General features: G+C 48.7%; 1 protein-coding gene across 1 annotated transcript in view; it reads left to right on the top strand.

The window, feature by feature from the left end:
- Positions 1–20,960, top strand: part of Tmem273 (transmembrane protein 273) — a 32,351-nt gene that overhangs the window by 2,718 nt on the left and 8,673 nt on the right. Inside the window, exons 2-4 of the mRNA NM_001134605.3 lie at positions 16,943–16,999; positions 18,528–18,659; positions 20,040–20,070. Of these exons, the coding sequence (NP_001128077.2) occupies positions 16,943–16,999; positions 18,528–18,659; positions 20,040–20,070 (220 nt within the window). The remainder of the gene's footprint in view (positions 1–16,942; positions 17,000–18,527; positions 18,660–20,039; positions 20,071–20,960) is intronic.

Below are 20,960 nucleotides of genomic sequence, written 5' to 3' on the forward strand. Positions count from 1 at the left end.
CATGACACGAAAACTGCAGGGCACAGAGACCTCATACCCATGATATCACACCTGAAAGGCTCTTTCAGAGCAATCAGAAAGGGCAGGACAGTGGGCAGTGAGGTTAGCGGGGACCTGGGGAGTAGGCTCTGCACATGTGGGTGGTGGTGGTGGTGGTGGTGGTGGTGGTGGTGGTGGAGGGGTGACTGTACTTTGCAGCAATGTGTGGAATATCTTAGAACAGCTGGGAGAGTGCTGAGTTTCCAGTACGGGAACATGAGAAGTGCTCGAGGGACGGAAACTGCCCATTTGCCCTATCTGACCATTGTTCATTGTACATGTCTGCCGAATCATTATGTTGCACATGCAAACATAGCATGTAGATCAAAATGAAGACTGAATAGATTCCCTTGCATGACTATAGGACAGTTGGTAGCACCTTGGGGCAGGGGCTGCCTGAGGTTACCATCCCATTTCAGCCTTCTACAGGGACATACTCAGTCCAGAGACATTTTTTAAGCTCATAGCTTCCTGACAAGCCCTGCCCTGTCACAGAAATCCTCATTATGGGGTTGCCTGATACTCCCCAATGGTTATGCTCAAGTGACCCATTCTTCTTCCAAAACGCAATGTGGCTGGCACTGTGGTCTTCATGCATGGAGGTGCAGAGCCTGTGCGTGGGACTGACGCACCGTTGACATTGTGATAAAACTCTGAACTAGCTCCTGGACTGTGGTCATCGAAACTTCTGCATAAATACCAGATGGACAATGCTTTTAATTTGTGTTACAATATTGATCTAAGAATAACCTCTGGTGATACCTAGAACACGCCCCCCCCCCCAGCATCTTACTAACGGCCCGTCTCTTCTGAAAGCTCTTCCTCAGAGACACACTCCCAAGGACCTGGATCCCAGCAGACGTGTCCACCTTCCCTCTTTGTTCTAACAGTGTTGGAAAGCATCTGCTGAGTTCTGTGTATTATTACAATCATGAGAATAAAAGGAATACAATATCACTTTAATTATGTTCCAGGGCCTAAAGCATCCTTCACTGAAGGAGCCAGAGTTATCGAAAGAGAGAAGCTTTTATTTTTTCCCTGCCTTAATTTATAATGAAAAGATGGCAGAGGCCGGGGTAAAGAGAATTAAATTCGTTTTTATCTTCCAAAGTCAAAGTCATCACTTTCTTCCTTGGCGCTCAGTCCCTGAGATCTTTGTATGAATCTTTCCTGACAGCTTTTCCCCTGTTCCACTTTCTTGCCAAGACAACGCTTTAGTTACGCGGTGAGGAGCCTTATGTGAGAAAGAATCAGTTTGTTGGTTCTCCTTTGCTGCCTACGAGATCATCAGGAGACACAAGGACACCATCCACCAGGGTCTCCAAGCGAGTGGTGGGTGGGAAGGGAGGAGCTGGTTGGCAGGGCCAGCTTCTCCACAGAGCAGGACAGGAAGACTAACTTCGGGGTTTACTCTGTGGCCTCAGGTTTTTGCTTTGTGGTTGGTTGCTGGGTTTTACTGATGCTGTTCAGGAGTACCTTGTATCATCCGAAAGCGTGAGTGCTGTCTGTCAGATCTGTGGCTGAGCAGTGCTTTTATTTATTTATTTTTTAACAAAATGTATTTTATTAAGAATATTTTAATATTTTAAAGTTAGTTTTAAATTAAATTAAATAAAAACTTTGAGACAGGGAACCACTGTGTAGCCCTGGCTAGCCTGGGACTCACCACATAGACTAGGATAGTCCCCAATTCATACAGAGGTACACTTGCCTCTCCCTTCCAAACACTGGGTATCTGTGGGTATCTACCTGTGTGTATGACACATGTGTGTTTGTGCCTGCAGAGTCCAGAAGGCAGTTTCAGATCCCTTGGGGCTAGAGTTACAGAAGGTTATAAACCATAAGACATAGGTTCCTGCAAGCAAACTGGAGTCCTCTGGACAAGAGAAGTTTAATGTACTGGGTTTACTTTCTTTTTGACAGACTTTTGGGATGCATGAGAAGTTTTCCCCAAGCCTAAATCCTCAAGATTTTTCTCCAAAATCTTGTGTAGTTTCATGCTCTCTCTGTATTTAAATCTGTGATCTGTTTTGTGTTATGTGGGTGTTTTGTATGCATGTGTCCATATGTATGTATACGCATGTGCAGGTGTGCAAGTTATGTGCACGAATGTGTAGAGGCCACTGCCGACATCAGGTGGCTTCCTGTATTACCTTCCACCCTAGTTTTTGGCATAGGATCTCTCATGGGACTGAAACTCACCGATTCAGCTAGACAAGCTCTACGGGGAGCTCCAGGCGTCCCCCTGCCTCTACAACCCCAGCTCTAGGATTTTATGTATAATTGTACCCAGCTTTTGATGTGCATGCTAATTCTGATACATTTCAAGCTTTGTGTGTGTGTGTGTGTGTGTGTGTGTGTGTGTGTGTGTGTGTGTGTGTGTGTTAAGAATTTACGTCTAGGTGTTTTATCTTGTTTGTGTTAATGTATTTTGTTGTTACTGCTCTTTGACCTACAGGTCTTTGATCGCTTCGGCATAGTTGGTTGAAAAACTATTGATTTCCATTGACCTGAATCTGTTGCCTTGTCAAAAGATGGCTGTGCTGTGGAAACAATCTTGACTCTCCTTTCTGTTGAAACATATGTTTGTCTGTCTGCCACAGGTGCAGTCTTGAGTCCCGGGCTACGGAATGTCCCCAGTTTGTGCAGCACTCTCTCCTACCTTATCCTCCCTCTTCCAAACATTTTATAAATCAATTCTAGTCATGTAAATCTGGAAAAAGCCTTTGGATGTTCATGGACAAACTTACTGGGTCTTTTGGTACGGTTCACCTAAAGGGGTAGCACAGGTGGCGGGTAGGACAATGTATCATTCAATGTCCGAATGTATCTTCTAGGAACTCAGCTTGTTTCTGCTGACTAATACTCTTCTTGACTTCTCTCCTCAGAACAGTAGCATTTGGGGACATGGCTGTGTATGTATTGGACTTACATTTCCATGTTTCTGAATGATTACAAATTGTATTATCCTTCAAGTCTTTCCTCCTCTGCATAGCTGAATCTCAAGAAGCCCTTCTGGTTTCTATCTGTGAATCTGAGTCCCACTACCTTGTTGAACACACTTACTCTAGAGATGCTGTTTGATGACTTTTCTCAGATCATCCTAGTATATGCAAATGAGGCCAGGATTCCTGTCCCCATTTTCAGCAATGTTGCATTTATTCTCCATTCTTGTCTTGTTGGCCTAGCAAGGACAGCTAATGCTGAACAGAAAAGAAGTAAAGATAGCTGATCCTCCTCCTCCACCCCATTTTGTTCTTGATCCTTGTTTCTTATCATTAAGACCAGTGATCTCAATCTTCCCAATGCTGTGACCCATGCACTTCATGCTGTATTGACCCCAACCATAAAATTGTATTGACCCCAACCATTGCTACTTCATAACTGTGATTTTGTTACTGTTATGAATCATAATGTTAATATCTGATATGCAGGATACCTGAGTTATGACCCCAAAGGAATTGTTACCCACTGGTTAAGAACTACTGATTAAGAGTAATGTCAGCTGAAAATAAGTTTACAGATGGTCTCTGCGACAGCAAAGGAGTTTCCCTCCATCTCTGGTTTTAAGAGACATTTTGTCACAGATGAGAATAGTATCACAGAATGTGGTCAGATGTGTTTACTGCATTGCTTATATGGTCATGTGACTTATTTCTGGAGCTGTTGGTATGGCAGGGGGCACTGGCTGCCTATGTCCTGGAAAACTCCACTTACCCATGCTGTTTAATTTGTACATGTGACTGAATCCTTGTTAATTGGCAGGACTTTTGGTAGCCATACTCAGGAGTTTTTCTGTGGTGGTGGTGTGTTGCCTTTTCTGGATTTAGGGTGATACTGACGTCAAGATATGCGTGGAGGCATTCCTGTTTGTTCCATTTTGGAGGAAATGGCATAGCATTGCTGACAATCCTTTAAATTCTTGCTGAATTTATCCCCTGATACAGTATGCAGCTACATGTCCCTTTAAGGGAGCTTTACAAAATAACTTCGATTTCCTTAATTAATCTCAAGCTTATTTGGGATATATAGTTCATGGTGAGTGAATGTGGGTGCTTTGTGAGTTTTCCAATTGTTTTTCTAGACTCGCAAATGTTTATATTGAGAGCATTTTTATAACATTTTCTTCTTGGTGTTATTAATTATTGTCTTTGTCAATTATGACTCTCCACATCGTTTATGGTGCCTCCGGCTCCGGAGTGACAGTTGTGATTTATCCCTCACATTGCAGAGGGATAAACTCATAACTGCAGTTTTTAAGTTTCTTTGTCAAGCTTGTCAGGATTTTTTTCAATTGGATCGAATTTTCAAAGAAACAATTCTTCCTTTCATTGATTTTTTTCAATGTTGTTTTCTGTTTACAATTCAACTGGTTTCTGACTCCACTTCTTCTACTTTTTTTTTTAAAAGCATATTTAGCTATTAGTCTTTAAGTTTCTTGAAATGAGTATCTTAGATTACGGACTAAAGCTTTTCTTTTCCATGAGTTTAGTGATGTGATTCTTTCTCCCAGGGCAGTGTTAGCTATTGTACACATATTTTAGTGCAGGCAATTTTCGTTCAGTTAATAAATTTCTTATTTATTTGAGAATTCCTTTCTATCCATGTTTTATTAGCCTTTTCATTGGGAAATGTCCCACTGTCCTCCTCTTCTTAGTTTCTGCCCAGTTCTCCCCCTCCCTTCCTCCCTCCCTCCTTCCTTCCTTCCATACACTGTCTTAGTATATAGCCCAGGTTGTCCTCAATCTTATGATACAAGCTAGCCTGAAACTTGATGTTCTCCCCTCTTAGGGTGGAAGCTGGAGTTACAGGAATATGCCACCATGCCTGGCTGAGAACTGGCTTTGCTTGGAATTCCCATGCATGTGCTTTCTGGACCACCGTGTGCATCGTTTACTTTCCTTGATACTGTGACCTAATGCCCACACAAAGCAACTTAGGAGAGAGAGGACTTATTACGGCTTATGATTTGCTAGGATCCTGTCTTTCATGGAAGGTAAAGCATGGCACAGTTCATGATGGTGGGACCAGGTTGATCAAGCAGCTGAGATATACCTCCTCCCATCTGACATGACCCTTTATTTTCCTTCCCCTTCCCCTTCCCCTTCTCCTTCTCCTTCTCCTTCCCCTTCCCCTTCCCCTTCTCCTTCGCCTTCTCCTTCTCCTTCCCCTTCCCCTTCTCCTTCTCCTTCCCCTTCTCCTTCTCCTTCCCCTTTCCCTTCCCCTTCTCCTTCTCCTTCCCCTTCCCCTTCCCCTTCCCCTTCTCCTTCCCCTTCTCCTTCTCCTCCTTCCCCTTCCCCTTCTCCTTCCCCTTCTCCTTCCCCTTCCCCTTCTCCTTCCCCTTCCCCTTCTCCTTCCCCTTCCCCTTCTCCTTCTCCTTCCCCTTCTCCTTCCCCTTCTCCTTCTCCTTCCCCTTCTCCTTCTCCTTCTTCCTCTACTTCCTCCTCCCCCCTCTTCCCCTCTTCCCCCTCTCCCCCTCCTCTCCCTCCCTCCCCTCCCCTCCCCTCCTCCTCCTCCTCTCCTTTTTCGTCAGTCTGGGCCCCCAACCCACAGGAGTGCCTCCCCCTTCAGGATAGATCTTCCATCTTCTGTTAGCCTTCTCTGGGATCCACTTTCTCATTATTCCCAGCATCTTGGAGTCCCTGAGCAGCCTGCCTTCTCTCTCTACCTTTGAGGTTCTACTAACATTGGGTTTAAAATATGGTTACAGAGATTTTAGCTATGTTTAGTGAGAGGACCAGGAATAAGTAAGCGCATTCCATTCCCCCAGCCTCAGAAGAGTGTCCTTAGAGGATGGCTGACTTGAAGTAATGCTCTCCTGCAGGGGTTGGTGCTACCAAATATCTGTCAGATAGTCACCCTCTATCCCAGAGAATCCTGAAGGGGAAGAATTGTCCCCACAGGGTGAAAAATGTCCGAGGGACATAAGCAAGCTGAACAGAACAATCAGCTTTCTCACCAGCTCTCAAATTAAACTGTCTGTGCTTCTTCTAATCTCACATCCAGACCCTCATTTATCTGTCAGAAGTGCTTCAACTGATCATTTTATTTTAAATTTGATTCCATTAGATACTGGCCAGTGGTTCTCAGCAAGGAAAACTGGGTTTGCTCGTGCCTCGAGTCCAGCTGTGTCCTCCCAAGACTGGGTAGAATTGGTCAGAGCCAGCAGGGCCAAGGATGGCCTCTGAAGGCCCAACTGAGCTCCTCATTTAAGCTTTCCCATGGAAAGTAGTGTGTAGGCCAAGAGTGAGTGTGTGACTGGGCAGAACTTCTGTTGCAGCTGATGGTCAGTCTAGTTCTAGCCCCGTTGAAAGAGAATGTTGGGCAGTACAGGCACAGCGTTGTGTGGAAAGGCTAGGAAGGGCTCTGGAGAGACTCAGCGAAGAGTTCCAAGCTGCCTTGGGGCATTGGACAACAGAGATTGGACTGACAAGCTCTGACCACTGAGCCACGACTCCTGAAGACAGGTCAACTCTTAGTGATGATCCACTCCCTATGCTGGTATGAGATGTTCACAGAGCCAGGCTAAGCCAGGTTCAAAAATTACTCATATATAGGCATATGAGCATGAACAGTTTGTGTCACTTCTTGGGATCATAGTCACCCAGGGAGGACTCTGTTCCATGCCATCAGCTCCTGTGAACAAACATACATACATGCATGCATGAACACACACAAATACACACACACACACACACATAGACATATACACACACAGACAAACACACAGACACACACACAGACACAAACACACACAGACACAAACACACACAGACACACAGACACAGACACACACACACACACACACACACACACACACTCACACACACACACACACACACACACACACACTGCACATGTGCTTTCTTTTCTTAATTTTGCCCAGAAAAAATTTGCCAAGTTCAATAATTAGGTCGGCACTCAGTTGTGGGGAAGAGCATGTGTGAGCTTGGGAGGCCCCAGAGGGGAGGCCCCAGATGAGAGCAAAGGCTTGTGTTAAGACATGATACCTCAGCATAGTGGTTACCCTGGAGAGAGGGAGAGAAAGAAGAGGGAGGGGAGATTGCTTTAATTTTCAGGTACCAGAAAACCAGAGGAGAGACCCCCTTCTCCCCACATGATGGGCATGGAACATGGTTGGCACCAGCCAGAAGTCTAGGGGAAAGTCAAAGCTTGGGTAAGAGATTCTATGAGAGATCTGCCAGCAGTAGGCCCCAGTCCTGAGCCTGGGGTCTTCAAGCATCTAGAACCAAGCCTGGCTTCTTCTGTCTTTGTCCATGATGGCTGTACTGGTTAGAGCAGAAGGGGACAGTGGGCTTCTGAGGTGAGGGGTAGGGTGCGGCAGGAACAGCTTGACTTAAAGCTTAAATGTTTAAATATGTGACACACCCCGGGCTCTGCAGACGTCAGGAGCAGCCTATTAAAAGCCAGCTGGAGGAAGATGCTCAAGTGCATAGAAGGCTCCTCTCAACGGCCTCTCTTGGTCAACAGAGGCAGGCGGCTAGCTGGTGTCCTCACCCTGGGACTCCGATGTGAGCTGCTTGCTGCTGCTTTCTCTGCAGTGTCATGGCCCCTTCGCGTGGGCCGAGCCAGCTGTCATCCCACGGCTCTGTTGTCTGGGCATGTTGCTTCCCTCAGCGGGTCCCTCAGGACGCTAAGCAAAGCTTCCCAAGGCTGAAGAGCACACTATGAATATTGCATGAATAATAATAACCCTACCACTTAGCGGTTATACAGCGCTTCCCCCTTCCCTGATACTTTACCATCATTAATTAGTTATTCTGCACTGAGCCTGCCTCCCTGCTCACTTCCAAGACAGCCTGGGAAAGGCAGCTCTGGGTTGAGCTTCACTCTCAACGGCAGGCCTGCTCTGAGCTGAAGCTCCTAGAAGGGGCTGCAGACATCTTTCTTTTTAGAGATTGGTCACCGTTGCCCTTGCTGGGAGGACTGCCCTTCCTGGTCTGAGCGCTCCCTCGAGAGCCCCCACGTCTCCCACAGCAGATGTTCACATGTACAGACAGCTGTTGCCTGCCTCTCACTCTGGGCACACACATCCCGGGGATGCACACAGCCACCCTCGGCCAGCGACACTGAGCTAAGCACACCACCAGACTCAGCTCAAAGTCACTGAGAGAGTGAGAGGTGACAGAATGGGAACTCCTGGTTCCCAGGATCCTCCGTGTACCTTTCTATTTCTGTGGATTACTCTCCACGACCTATGTTACTGTACTTAGGTCACAGGGATGGGACACTTTCAGGTACTCACTAATGGGCATGGAGAGGCAACAAACTTCCCCTAGTGTGAGTGGACCTGGTGGGGGCTAGAATTTCTTGGAGGACATTGCTTACCTTGCTAACATCCACAAGGCTCCTCATCTTCCAGTATCTATCTCCCCAAGGCTTGTAGCCACTTCCTTGCCAGACATGGCTTGATGTTTGTCTTCACTTCCTGGTAAGAAGGAACCCAGATCCCCACCCCCAGCCAGAGCTCCTCGCAAACATTCTCAAGCTTGGGGTGCCCCTTCAGACCCAAGGCAGTCCCACCACCAACCCATCCATTAGTCTGAGAAGGTATTGATTGCTTTGGCTTCTGGAAGCTAAGTGTTTGGATCCTAGTGTGTGAATCTTTAAGAATTAATTAGTGAAGAGTGCTTGGGAAAACATCATGGGCCCGGGTTTTGATGCTGTCAGGTCACCCACTCTTATCATTCCCTCTTAATTACGGCGCTATTTCTGGAAAGTGGAGGCACTCGCTCATGTTTCTTGGCCTCCCCGGCCTCCTCCTCAGTCTGATGAGGCTTCTATGGCTTCCTGCTTTTCACTCCTGTCCAGGGCTGCTGTGTTCCAGCTGGACAAAACGTGGATAAGACCATGCCCTTCAGTCCCAAGGACTGCTTTGGGGACTTTGGCAATAAGGACCATCAAGGCGACCTATTTGACTGTCCCCATACTTGTTTGAGGACACTCTCTACAGCCTCTGTGACAGGGCTCTGCCAGCTCTACCCTGTTGAACTTCCTCTTTGGTTCTTGTATTCTCAGCCCCTTTTCAGGCCCACCTAGACCCCATACTTGCCTCCTGCTCTGTCCTCACCACCCCCCAATCCCTCTACACTGGCTCTCATTAGACATCCTATCTCTCAGTAAATTGTACACTTGGAGAAGTTTACCAGCACTCCAGGGAGGGTTGAGTATCCCCTTGGTCATCTTTGCTGGCCAATCACTGTGGAGTGAATGTATGGGCAGAAAGTTCCAGTAGATAGCAATACCCACTCACTGCCCATCTTCCAGGATGTCAAGGCCAAGGGCTTGGCTAGGTGTATGGATTAAGAGATGGCTATGCATCCTTGATGGGTAATGCTCCCTGGGCACTATCGGGCAGCCATCGTGCCCTGGCTGTCTGGAGTCCTCTTGCCTGACTTTTCTCTTCTCGACTGTGTTTTTTTTTTTTTTTTTCTTGTTCTGGCCCATACAGTTCTATCTCTGACTAGGTTCTTTCAGACAAAGACTGGGGCACAAAGAGCTGTGGGAGGATGTAGGGAACATCCTGTTTACTGATAATGTGGCTGCTAAGATCAGGCCATGATGAGAGAGAAGGAAGATAACCTGGGGAAAGCTGTTTCCGGTGGTTTGGGGGCTTACGATAGTGCACCTGAGGTTTCTGCAAGTCACAGAAGTTTCTAGACCTCCCTGGAAGCCATGCAGACAGTGGGAGTAAAAAGACCATGAAACCAAGGCCAGAGAGTCTGTCCCCAGTGTTCCACCGAGACAAAGGCTGAGGCATATGACATAATGGCAGACACAGGCCATTATCAGGGTCAGTTCAAACAGCCCGTGGGGGCTGAAAGAGATAGGGCTGCTCTTCCTGGCTTTCTTAGATGCCCACCTACTCATGAACATCCAAGAAGGGAAGGAGCTGCCACACTCATACCACTCAAACAGGGCAGATCTAAAGAATAGAGCAGCATTTACCTCGAGGTCAACGAGGGAGGAAGCTGTGTCTCTAGTGAGCGCTTTTTACATCCCAGAGTTTTAGTCCCCCCATCTCCCAGGAAAAGAGCCAGGCTTAGGATCGAACAGTATCGGGAAGCCCGGCTGCACTGCCTCTTTGATTTTGCACGTCCAGGGTCCTCTCAGTGGTTCTTTCTACTGCTGCATAGTTCCATCCGTGCCCCAGCACAGCCCAGACTCCTGGGGGCTCACAGTTCATTGTAGAAGATGGCGGTGCTCTCAGTAGCCCTTCACGGGCTCAGGGTCACGTGTGCAATGTTATCACACATTTGTCTCTGTAGTTGAACCCTGCTTGACTTTTTATCAACTTGATCTTATCACTTCAAGGCTTTGAGCTACTTCTGGGTCCACGCTGAGTTGCTTTGGACTGATTGGTCAGACATCCCAAGACTCTGCCTTCTACTGAGACTCTCCACCAACCAGGATAGGAGTCCAAGTTGCAAAGGTTCTCAGACATCAGCCTGGCCCCGGGGGGGGGGGGGGGGATGAGTTCTTCTAGTATTATGGGTACCTCTGTGCCACAGAGCAAGACACAAGGGGAGAAGGAGGTTTGGGGAGGGATCAGAAGTGATCTTGGACCACTGGAGCCAATGGGAATTTTCCAGAGGACTCTGGAGGTGGCTTTTGCGCTAATTCTTCGAGGTGACGAGAAACATCGGATCAGGGTATCATGACTTGCTCTGTTTCCTTGCTCTCACTGGGTTTGCCTGCAGCTACCCTAAAGTTCTTCACCTCATCCCATGTTCTCCACCTCACTCGACAGCCTGAGTTTTCTATGATCCTGTGTCAGGACTCTCCCCTCAGTCAGTGATCAGTCTGGTTGGTTCTCAAGGCCATCCTGGAGCCAGCCTTCTCCAACAAGAATCACCTGAAGTGGTTCCCCAGAGGAACCTCAAGATGCTACAAAGGATCAAGTGGCAAACACTCACTCCGGCCCTCTTGGTCACTCTTTGGCAATTCATGATCTCTGGGCACTTCGGGTTACCCTGCTGCTGTTCGTGTGTGTACCCTTTAATGACAGGGTGGATGCTGCTCGTGACATTGGAAGCCTTTTTCCTTTAGCTGGGAATGTCAGAATTCCTGAGATCTAAAGTTAGGGCCTACCGCCCACCCCTCAATGTTTAAGTACCAAGATGAGTGTGGGCAGGCATCGGTTGACAAACATTTAGGGCGGCCACCCCTATTTTTAGTCCAGATACTTATAGAAAGACACATGCCGACTAGCCCACAACTGGGAATCACACACCCTGATTCTGCCCAAATAAGGTGGCAGAGAATGTTAGCCCCCAGTGCGAGTGGACCCAACAGGTGGACAGCACAAAGAGGCCTGGATGCCAGGGATGGGCTTTTTGCGGGTCAGATTCCAACAGAGATGGGCAAGTCCAAACTGTGCCGTGGGCTCAGTCTTCTTGGCTCTCCTGAGGTGGCCCTGCCTTCTTCCGCTGGAAGGGAGGCTCGGCTACTTGATAGGGCCTTTACTCTTGTCTTTCCCCCCTTTTCAGTTCCAGCAAAGAACTTGGTCTTCATGCATGTTGAGTAAGTCCTCTACCCCTAGTTACCTACACCTCTAGTTCAAGAGCCATAAACTCTTACAGGAGCCATCTGCAGAGCGGGCCACAGGCTGCAGAGGCACAGAGAGGTTGCTGTGTTTGTGTCCTCATCAAATTTGTCTGAAGCTGCTTTAAACCCAAATGGGGTGTGGAGAGACAATTGAGTGCCTTGATGTACGTTCCTCTGAAAGAGAGCTCCTGTGTATAGGACGCCACCTATCCACACTTGAAGGCTATGTGGGCTCCTTCTCCGGAAAGTGCCAAGGTCTTAGGAAGTCCATCTAGAAGGCAGCAGCTGAAGTTATGCTCAACCTCATCACCCAGCTCATCAGGGACAGGGATGAGGGACAGTGCACATCTGTGCACATGCACGCATGCATGCACACACACGTGCACATGCATGTGCATGTGCACATGCCTGCATGTTGCAGCCAGGATCATGGGGTTAGAGGTAGCAGGTGACATTTGCCTCAGGGACAGCAGCCATGATATATCCATCCAGGTCCGGACTGCACAGGCTCTTAAGAGCCGGTTCCAGTACTTTGCTCTGTCTCATTACAAGAACTCCTACAAAACTTGTGGGCGGAAGCTCCTGCTGGGTTTGCTCGAACTTCCTCCTGGGGTCTCACACATCCCAGTGCAGGGCAAGGCATCCTGCAGTTCCATGACTCTGTTGGCAGACAAGCCCTGCTAGGGCTATCCATCCTCCAGCCTTTGCAGAGCTGGGGGATTGGTGAGGCTCTCTACAGCCCAAGAGGGACTCCCCCAGCTCGTGACCCTAGCAGGAGGCAGGTCGCCTGCTGGATGGATCCTTACCCAGGGGCTCATTAGAGAGCAGGGCTAGACCTCCCAGTGAGATAGCGAGAGCAGAGGAGCTAGGGCGGATAGGGAGGATTTTTCTCCCTGAGGAGGGGAAAGGCTGCCGCCGAGTGGCCAGAGGGCTGGCTAGCAGGAATTATTGCTCTAGTGCACAGCTCCACCCACTGACTAGGTTTGTCTCCATAAGATAATTCCCTCAGCGGGAAGGAAGGAAATCTCCTAAACTGGAAGATTCAGAGATTACTGGAATGCCTCAAGGCTTAGCGGGGATCCAAGCACAGTACAGAGAGGGTGGTGTCTCAGGGACCTGCAAAGGCTGAGCTGACCACAAGGCAGGAGTCCCAGCCTTGGGACCCAGAAGAAGGATCCCAGTGTTCAGGAAAACATGAACCTGGGTCGTATTGTTAACTAGGGCGGGACCTGGGGAGGCCTGGGCAGGGCTTGGGGCTCTGACGTTGGTTAGAGCTTCCTTCCATGCTCTCTTCCCTCTTCCCCAGTGGTCTGAGCTGCAGTGACAGCCTCTGGGTTGCCGGGTTTTGCTCCTGGCTCTGCATACAGGCCTCTGGCTTTCTCATCTGTGTCCTCATTTCCCTGTCAGTGCCATCTGTGTTCATAACAAATGTTCCCATTAAGAGCAACGCTCACCAAGCCGAGGACCCAAAGAGGAGACCTGGGAAGTTGATGATTGGGGGTTAAAAGCAGGCTGACCCCTAGGGACCTGGCCTCCCTAGAGGATGCCGTTCATGGTCCCTGCCTTCTGTCCACTACAAACAGAAAGAGGTGTATCTGTCAGCAAAGAGTTTGGTCCAAGGGGAGAATGGGACACATTTCTGAGGTTGGAATGTCAGCCAGAAATCCTGCTCTCACCCGTAGCCCGTGAGTGCAGTTCTGGGTCTTTCCTAGGTCCACAAGTGGTTCAGTGTAGCTGCAGCAGCAGGCTTAATGTAAAGAAATGTCAGTGCAATGGAGCTTATTGGGGGTTTCATCCAATAGAGAAAATCAAGGTCATTGTGTGTGTGTGTGTGTGTGTGTGTGTGTGTGTGTACGCATGTGAACAGGTGCACATTGTGTGGGTAGATTTCTGTAGGAAAGAGATATCTGTATGTTTCCAAAAGGAACTGTAGTCCAAACAAGGCTGTGAGATTTGCTTCAGAATCTCCAGGATTCACTTGCTTGTCAAGTGTCTCAGATAAAACTTCCAAACTAGGGGCTGAGGAGATAAATGATCAGTGGCTAACATCACTTGTTGCTCTGCTAGAGGACCTAAATTTAGTTCTCGGCACCAAATCCAGGCAGCTTATAGCTGCCTGTACTCATAACTCCAGGAGGACTGATATTTCTACTAGTCTCCTTAGTCATGTGGACTTACACATGCATGAAGACACCTGTGTATACACACAATTAGAAGTGAAACCAGTCTGTAAAAATAAATCCTGAACTGTTACAATGACTCCACTCCCCACCAAACATAGAAACCAGCTGACCTGTAAGAGTCCACGATTTGCTGAAGAATGATACCCGGGACCCAAATAGTATGTAAACTCAAAGAACATTTTATTCTGCTGAGGTCCAGCATGCTGGGGTCTACCATCTATAAAGATGGAGAGACCCCAAAGTGAGCTCATAGACCTGACTTAAAGCATATTAGGGGTATTCTGGGGAGGGGTAGGTGAACTCTGTAGGATTAATGGTGGGGCCCCATGTCTGCTCCACCATAGGGCTCAAGACACTCAGGGAAGCAGGATGTTGGAAGTTGACTGTGCTTACCGGACAGGTGTTGTGCTGTGGGGAAGCCTCTGGACACCGCTCCACGGGTGGGGAAGCACAGTCTGTGGCACAGGACACAGCCAGAGTTGGCTCGGGGGTCCCTGGGCTTGCAAGGAGGGGAGGCAGCCTGGTTCTCAGGCTCTTGGGCAGGCCCGAGGGACTGGATCCTGGGGCTGAGGTGGGGAAGAGGGGGAGCTTTGGTTGGTCCTGCCTGGTCCTGTCTTTGGCTTGACTACAGTAGGCTTGAGCTTGGCTGTCGCTGCTAGGAGTGCAAGGAGGCTTTCTTTAGGAGATTAGATGGCTCTGTAGGTGAAGGCCTTCTCTATGGCTCCCCATAGTGGATTCCGATGAAAAGAGGCAGTTCATGGTTTCAAGACATTTATTGTCATGGCAGAAAGTGGATGAGTAAAACTATACCTCCCTTCTCAGAGTGGGCCTGAGATTAAATACCTTTTGCAGGGAGGAGAGGCTGGGAAGGGAAAGTCCTTGGCTAAGCCTCCAGGCCTTTAGGTACCTCATTATAATGGAGATCTGTCTTCAGACTACATCACTTGTGGTCACATCCTCTACCTGTAGAGGGGTATGGAGCGTTATCCTTATGTGACTGATGGCCACAAATCTATGGAGGGCTGCAGCTATGACTGGCCTGGTTTCCCGGTAGTCAGGTAGGCCTCCTTCAGGGGCTCAAGTGTCCTCGACTGGAAACCAGGGTGCCTTTCACAGTCCCACAGACCTCTATCTTAATCTTGGCTCTATCTCTAGAGACATTCCAGAACCATCGCTGGTCCCTGGGGGTTGGGAATTCTTGCTTCTGAGGCCTGAACTTGCTGGGCTTGCCTGGGCTTGCCCAGTTCTTAGAAACAGAGGTTTAGGCCTAGTCCTTGAGCTGTCAAGCTGAAGCCTGTCATGGAGTCAACCTGTCTCTGTCCTTTGTGTAGTGCTAGCTGAACACTGAGGGTGTGCTGAGTGTCACTGAGGGTGGTCAGTGGTCATGGGTGAATGGAAAAACTCTTTGCTCATTCGGCAAGCAGAGCCTCACTCCCTTTCACCCTAGGGGGTCAGGGCTCAGGAGGCAGCCTCCTGAGAGCTCAGTGGGAAGGGCCCAGCCACCTGTTCTCTCCCATGGAAGATCCACTGAGGTGCATGAGAGGAGGCTGAGATTAAGTTGGTCACTGGCCCGAGTGGGTGTGCGGGTCTAAGTCCCTACTGTTGCTACTTTTATTCTCTAGACTTTCAGCCAACTGCAGTCTATTATGATCTGAAAAACTTAATAGGAATTTCCTGAAATAAACACTTCATACATTTTTTTCTTTTCTTTTCTTTTAGTATAGAATAGTTTATTCAGAGCATGGGGAGGGGAAGTAGGGACCCGGCCATGAGCAGGTGGAGAGAGAGGAGGGAGGAGAATGGGGGCAGGAAGTTAAGAGCAACAGAGCAAGAGTCACTTCATACATTCTAAATAACCTTTTATAATATATGTCATAATCATTCTACCTTATTATTGGCTATTGCTGTAAATATTTTGGATGTCTAGGTGTACATGTGTAGGAGAGAAGGTGTGTGTAGGGTTTGGAACTTTGGGGAGTCTTGGGCTGTATTTCCCACAGGTATGGTATATGGCTTCTTGGCTCCCAGCCCTGCCACCTTCTACTTGGCTCGATCTTTGGGCACATTATTAATTTCTCAATATCTCTGCTTTCTCATTCATCAAATAGTGATGACCACAGGACCCGTGTCGCAGAGTGAATGTTATATTAAATATATGACCATCTGGACTGTACATAACATCTGTCTCAGACTAAGGCCCACAGTCTATGCAGCCTGTCTGTAGAGCCACCAGTGTACTAGTGAGTGGGGTCTCTGTTTCAGAGCTTAAATGCCTGGTCCAAACCATGAGGCATCCCTGCATGCTGGCCTTGCTTACAGCCTCCATCATTCATTCATTCATTCATTCATCCATCCATCTGACATCCATTGAGACTTCGTATCTGTCAGGTACTGTGTCAAGTACTAGACACTCCCGTGCAGCCATTGGAGAGATCACAAAGACACATTCGGTGGCTAAAAGCTGGTCGAGAAGCTACCATCATGGCAGCTGAGGCCCAGGAGCAATGTGTAAATGTTAATATTGAGTTGGTCAGTTAAGTTGGAGAACCACAGGGCTGTTGAGGTTCCAAAAGGGACAGCATACCTACGTGTGGAGAGTCAGGGAAAGATGGCGTAGACCCAAGACCAGAAAAGGGCAGAGAGAGTAGTAGGAGAGGCTAGACCAAGGGAGTGGCCCAATGTAGATGTCTGGTAACAGTGAACCGGATGCAGGCTGGGATAACACAGGGTCTTAGAAACTGATCAGGAATAAGGTGCTGAGCCCAACAGGATCTTGTACCTTGGCTGGGCTTTAAGGAAAAATTGAGCACTTTAGCAAGGCCCTGAGACTCTGTGACAGTCAGAAAGACACTGAGTTCTTGAGAGTGGTGGTCAAAGGGAAGAAGGTTTGGCCAATGATGCCCCCCTGGAACTCAGCCCGACAAGCATTGGGCTTCTTTTTGTTATTTTTATTGTGTATATCTCCATCCTGTCTCTGTCTCTGTCCTGCAGTGACAGGCATGTGTGTGACCAGGCCCCTCTCCTCCCTTTTACAATGCAGGTGCTGGGGACTGAACTCGGGCTTTTATGCTCGTGCAGCAAGTTCTCTTACCGCTGAGAAGCGCCCCCTGCCCTGGCTGTGGTTTCTAACAAGGCTTGGGATTCTTTCTTAGCAGGCACTGGGAGAGCTCAAGTGCTGGCAACAGGCAAGTCTGCTGGGACTGAGATCGGTAGGTAACCTCCTTGTTCTGTGTACAGAGTTGGAGTGATACCTTGCGAAGAATTCCGATACATGCTGGTGTGTGTTCTTGTTAGCCAGCACACAGCTTGTCCAATGAGTGGTCAAAATACCTTTATTCTGGGGGATACAAGCCATGGAGGCACCTCTGTGTGCTGTCTGTCTCTAATCTAGCTCCCCCAATGCCTTATCCTATATTTACGGGCCTTTGACAGCAAGTTCTGCCATCCTCCCTGATCCTCATCTATGGGGTAGTGGACCATGCCACCAGACAGAAGAACTGGTAAGGTCACTCAGAACCCCAAAAAAAGTCATAACTGATAATGACAGGGGTTCGGGCTAGCTCTTGACCTAGAGCATGTGACTGTGACACCCAACTAAGAAGACCAAGACAACCCATCACATAGCATAGAGCCTAGAGTCCTCCATCCCTGAGTGTTCAGCCAATAAGCATCCCTTTGTAGGCATCCCTTCCTGGAAAACGTATTTAATCTCTGGTCTACCCTGAGTAGGTAGTATGCATTCTCATCCTCCACAAATAAAGCAGTTTGGACAAGCAAAGACTGTTTCCTTTATCAAGGACTGCTACACAGAAGGCCTTCATTCTACAGAGTCAGGCCTAAGACTCCTACACAAGGCCCCTTCACACTCCTGGCACTCACTCTGAGCTAAACTGAACCCTCTCCACCCCAACCCTGGGCTCATTATTGGCCTGAAGGCCCACTCTCAACTCCTCGATGTTTCCGGCAACATCCAGGAGGTTGAGAACTACAGCCACCGTCCCAGTGCCCCTCATTTCTCATTCGGAGAAACACGGGATGGCACCCCATCATAGGCTGTATTTTGCCTTCCCTGAGTGGCATGTTGATGTTCCATGAACCCGGCACCCCATCAGTGAGGAAGAAACAGACTAGCACCCCTGCATTTTGCTTCCCAGTGACAGATCAGCAGCAAGGCTAAATGTAGACCCGCCCTTATCTATATTCACCTGTCCCCTCCCATACTGCCTGCTCCTCCTTGTACTAAGGCCTGCTTTACTAGCAGGGAATAATCCTCTAAGGAAGCTCTGGGCCTGTGGACTGCCACACCAGTCCAGACCACTTGCCATGTGACAGAGATAGTGGTGAGCTCTTTACCTGCCCTTCTCAACAGACTCAAAGCTCCTTGAAGAGAGAGCAGGTCCTTCACTGTTAGCTTTTAGCTTTGCTGTGTATTGACAACTTTCAAATCCTTGATAGATGAGCCATTGAATAGATTAAGGGACAAGCAAGAGAGGAGGTCAGGAAGCCAGATGAGTAAGCTGCCTATCACCAGAGCTCGGGTGGCCAGTCCTGGGGAACATGACTGCAGGGTGGGCCTCTAGGGTTTGGGGAGGAGTTGGGAGTGGAGAATGGGAAGCACAGAAGGTTGCCATGTGGGATGTTTAACTCCAGGATCATGGCCCTGAACTTCATGTAGAACTGGAAGGTTCCTGGAGGCTGACAGCTAACTTCTGAGTTCAATTCTTCCCTGTGCTTCAGATTTCAAGTACGTTGTTATCGGTACGGCATTAGGAGTAGCCCTATCTGCCGGTTTCCTTGCCCTGAAGATTTGCATGATCCGGAGACACTTGTCTGATAATGACTCTACAGACCTGAAGAACACACCCCAGGGTAAGGGAGCCACGACAAACAGAGCCTGCCCTACTCTGCAGAAGAAAGCGTTGTCTCTGCCTGTTGGCCTTTTGTGTTGCTGTGACAAAACACCGGAGGCAATCAACTTAAAGAGAGGAAAGGGAGTAGGACTCACAGTGTTGAAATTTTGGTCCATGCTATATTGATCTTGGTTTGGGACTGATATAATAAGCCATGGGTGTGGAGGAAGAAGCTGGTTCTTCTCAGAGAGAAGAATCTGGGGCTCTACAATCCCCACAAGGACATGCCCCAAGGCCTAAGATAGGTCCCAAACACGATGAGCTATGGGATAAACCTTTAACATATGGGCTTTGGAGAACATTCTAGACCCAAGCTATAGCAAATGGTGTCCTGTGAGGCCACCTAATGGGAGATATTAAGGGACACTGTGGCAAAAGACAGAGCAAACCCACAAGCCCACAGTCCAGGAACTTCCACAGAGAACCAATGGGGCGTCTCTGCAGCCATCTTCTCCCTGTGCCTCCTGCCTATTTCTGTCACTGTGCACTTCTGTATTCAGGCACTTTTGGTATTCCTGAGAATTAAGCTCTCTGGAGAAAGATGGGAAGATCTGAAGTCAGTTTCAAAATGAGACCTCTGTTTTCTTGTCCCATGAATACGACCAGATAGCATTGACCCCAGGGGACCCTGAGGTCCTGAGCTCAGCTGGTTGATGGGCAAGTCATACCCACAGCAGGGCGAAGTGGTTGCATATGATCCAGATGTGGCTCGGCTCATGTGCCTTGGTGAACAGTATCGAGGCAGTTCACAGCCTGTGGTGTGTTGGGGAGGGCTTCCCTGCAGGGCCTGAGTGGTTTCTCCGTGAGTCATGTAGCAAAACGTGACATGGGCTTGCACCCCTCTCTCTGGAAGACATCCACAAAGCAGTCTCGGAGAGAATCAAGATGGTGATGGTGACATTTTCTGTGGGGGAGTTCTGAAGACAAGGAGGAAGGAGCCTCTCTCCTCTTAGAAAACATGACCCATTAAAGATAGTGTAGGCCTTGAGGGGGCTTCTGGAAATGGACACTACTGGTCACAAGCACATGTCTGTCTTTGATTTGGTTTTCTGACCAGTAAGAGTCAAGAAACTGACTTCCTATCCCACAGTGCCCAAGCTCCATTCTCCTGAGAACTTCAGCCCTTTTGGGAGATTCAGGCTGCAAGCAGAGGGGTTATGGGTCATGGTCATGGGAACACTCAGTTGCATGTGTGTGCCAGTCAAGCACATCGAGCCACTTCCCAACGGGTGATACACTATAGAGCTCCTCCACCCTGCTGGCTTTGAACCTTCAGATCAGCCAGCTGGGCAAAGGAGTCACAGGCCTTTCCCACTAACACTCTGCTTTCTCTGTTTAGGCGCCATCTTGTTGAAGGAGAAAAGCCTCAGGTAAGGTCATTACAGATTGGACAGTGGGGTACCACCCCCTACCCAGTACCCCCACCTCAGCTATTGGGTCACAGCTATTGGCTCTCTAGAGGTCTGAAATGGCCCCCAACAGGTTCTGTCTCCTACTCTTCCTCTCTTTGGACCAGTGCTGGTGGGGTCATGAGGGCAGCAGCCACAGGGTCCAGTAGCCAAAAGCCTCAGACTTATCTTTGCATACCTAGGATTAGTCTCTCCCTGATACTTAGAACATGCACGTTTTACACTTAGAATAAAATCCGCACCTCCTCCATGACCAGGGTTTGTCTCAGACTAAATTCTCCTGCTAGCATCTGGCAGCTTTGCTTTACCTGTGGAGCCCAAGCCTTTGGCCAGCCTGCCCTGGGACCTTTGCACTCACCATTTTCTCACACAGAGGGGTTCTCTGCTCAGATGGTTGCAAGCCTCGAGTTTCACCTCCTTTACAGCCCTGCCTCAGTGCTGCCTGCTTTGTTTTAATAGGAGAGACCCACCTGTCCTTCTCTTTCCTGTCCACGTGTGCACAGGGATGTGTTGTGTGTCCCAGCCTTGTGCCCATGCACGTGTACCCATGTGGATACCTGAAGCAGGTTGCGTGTCTTCTTTAATCATTCGTGACCTTATTTTTTGAGACAAGGTCTCTTACTGAACCCAGAACTTGCTGGTTTGGTTAGGCTGGCTGACAGCAAGGTGCAGGGGTCCCGTGCTGCTCCTTTCCCGGGGCTGGGTTACAGACACACATCTGACTTTTGCCAGGGTCCTGGGGATCAAGCCCAGCTCTTCATTCTTGCTGTAAGAACTTTTCTGACTGCGCTGTCTCCCAAAGCCCTGGCTTTAGTTTTTCTCCATAGCTCCTTTCCACAGTTGTATCTCAC

Source organism: Rattus norvegicus, chromosome 16 (assembly GCF_036323735.1).
Source record: "Rattus norvegicus strain BN/NHsdMcwi chromosome 16, GRCr8, whole genome shotgun sequence".
Taxonomy (NCBI): Eukaryota; Metazoa; Chordata; class Mammalia; order Rodentia; family Muridae; genus Rattus; species Rattus norvegicus.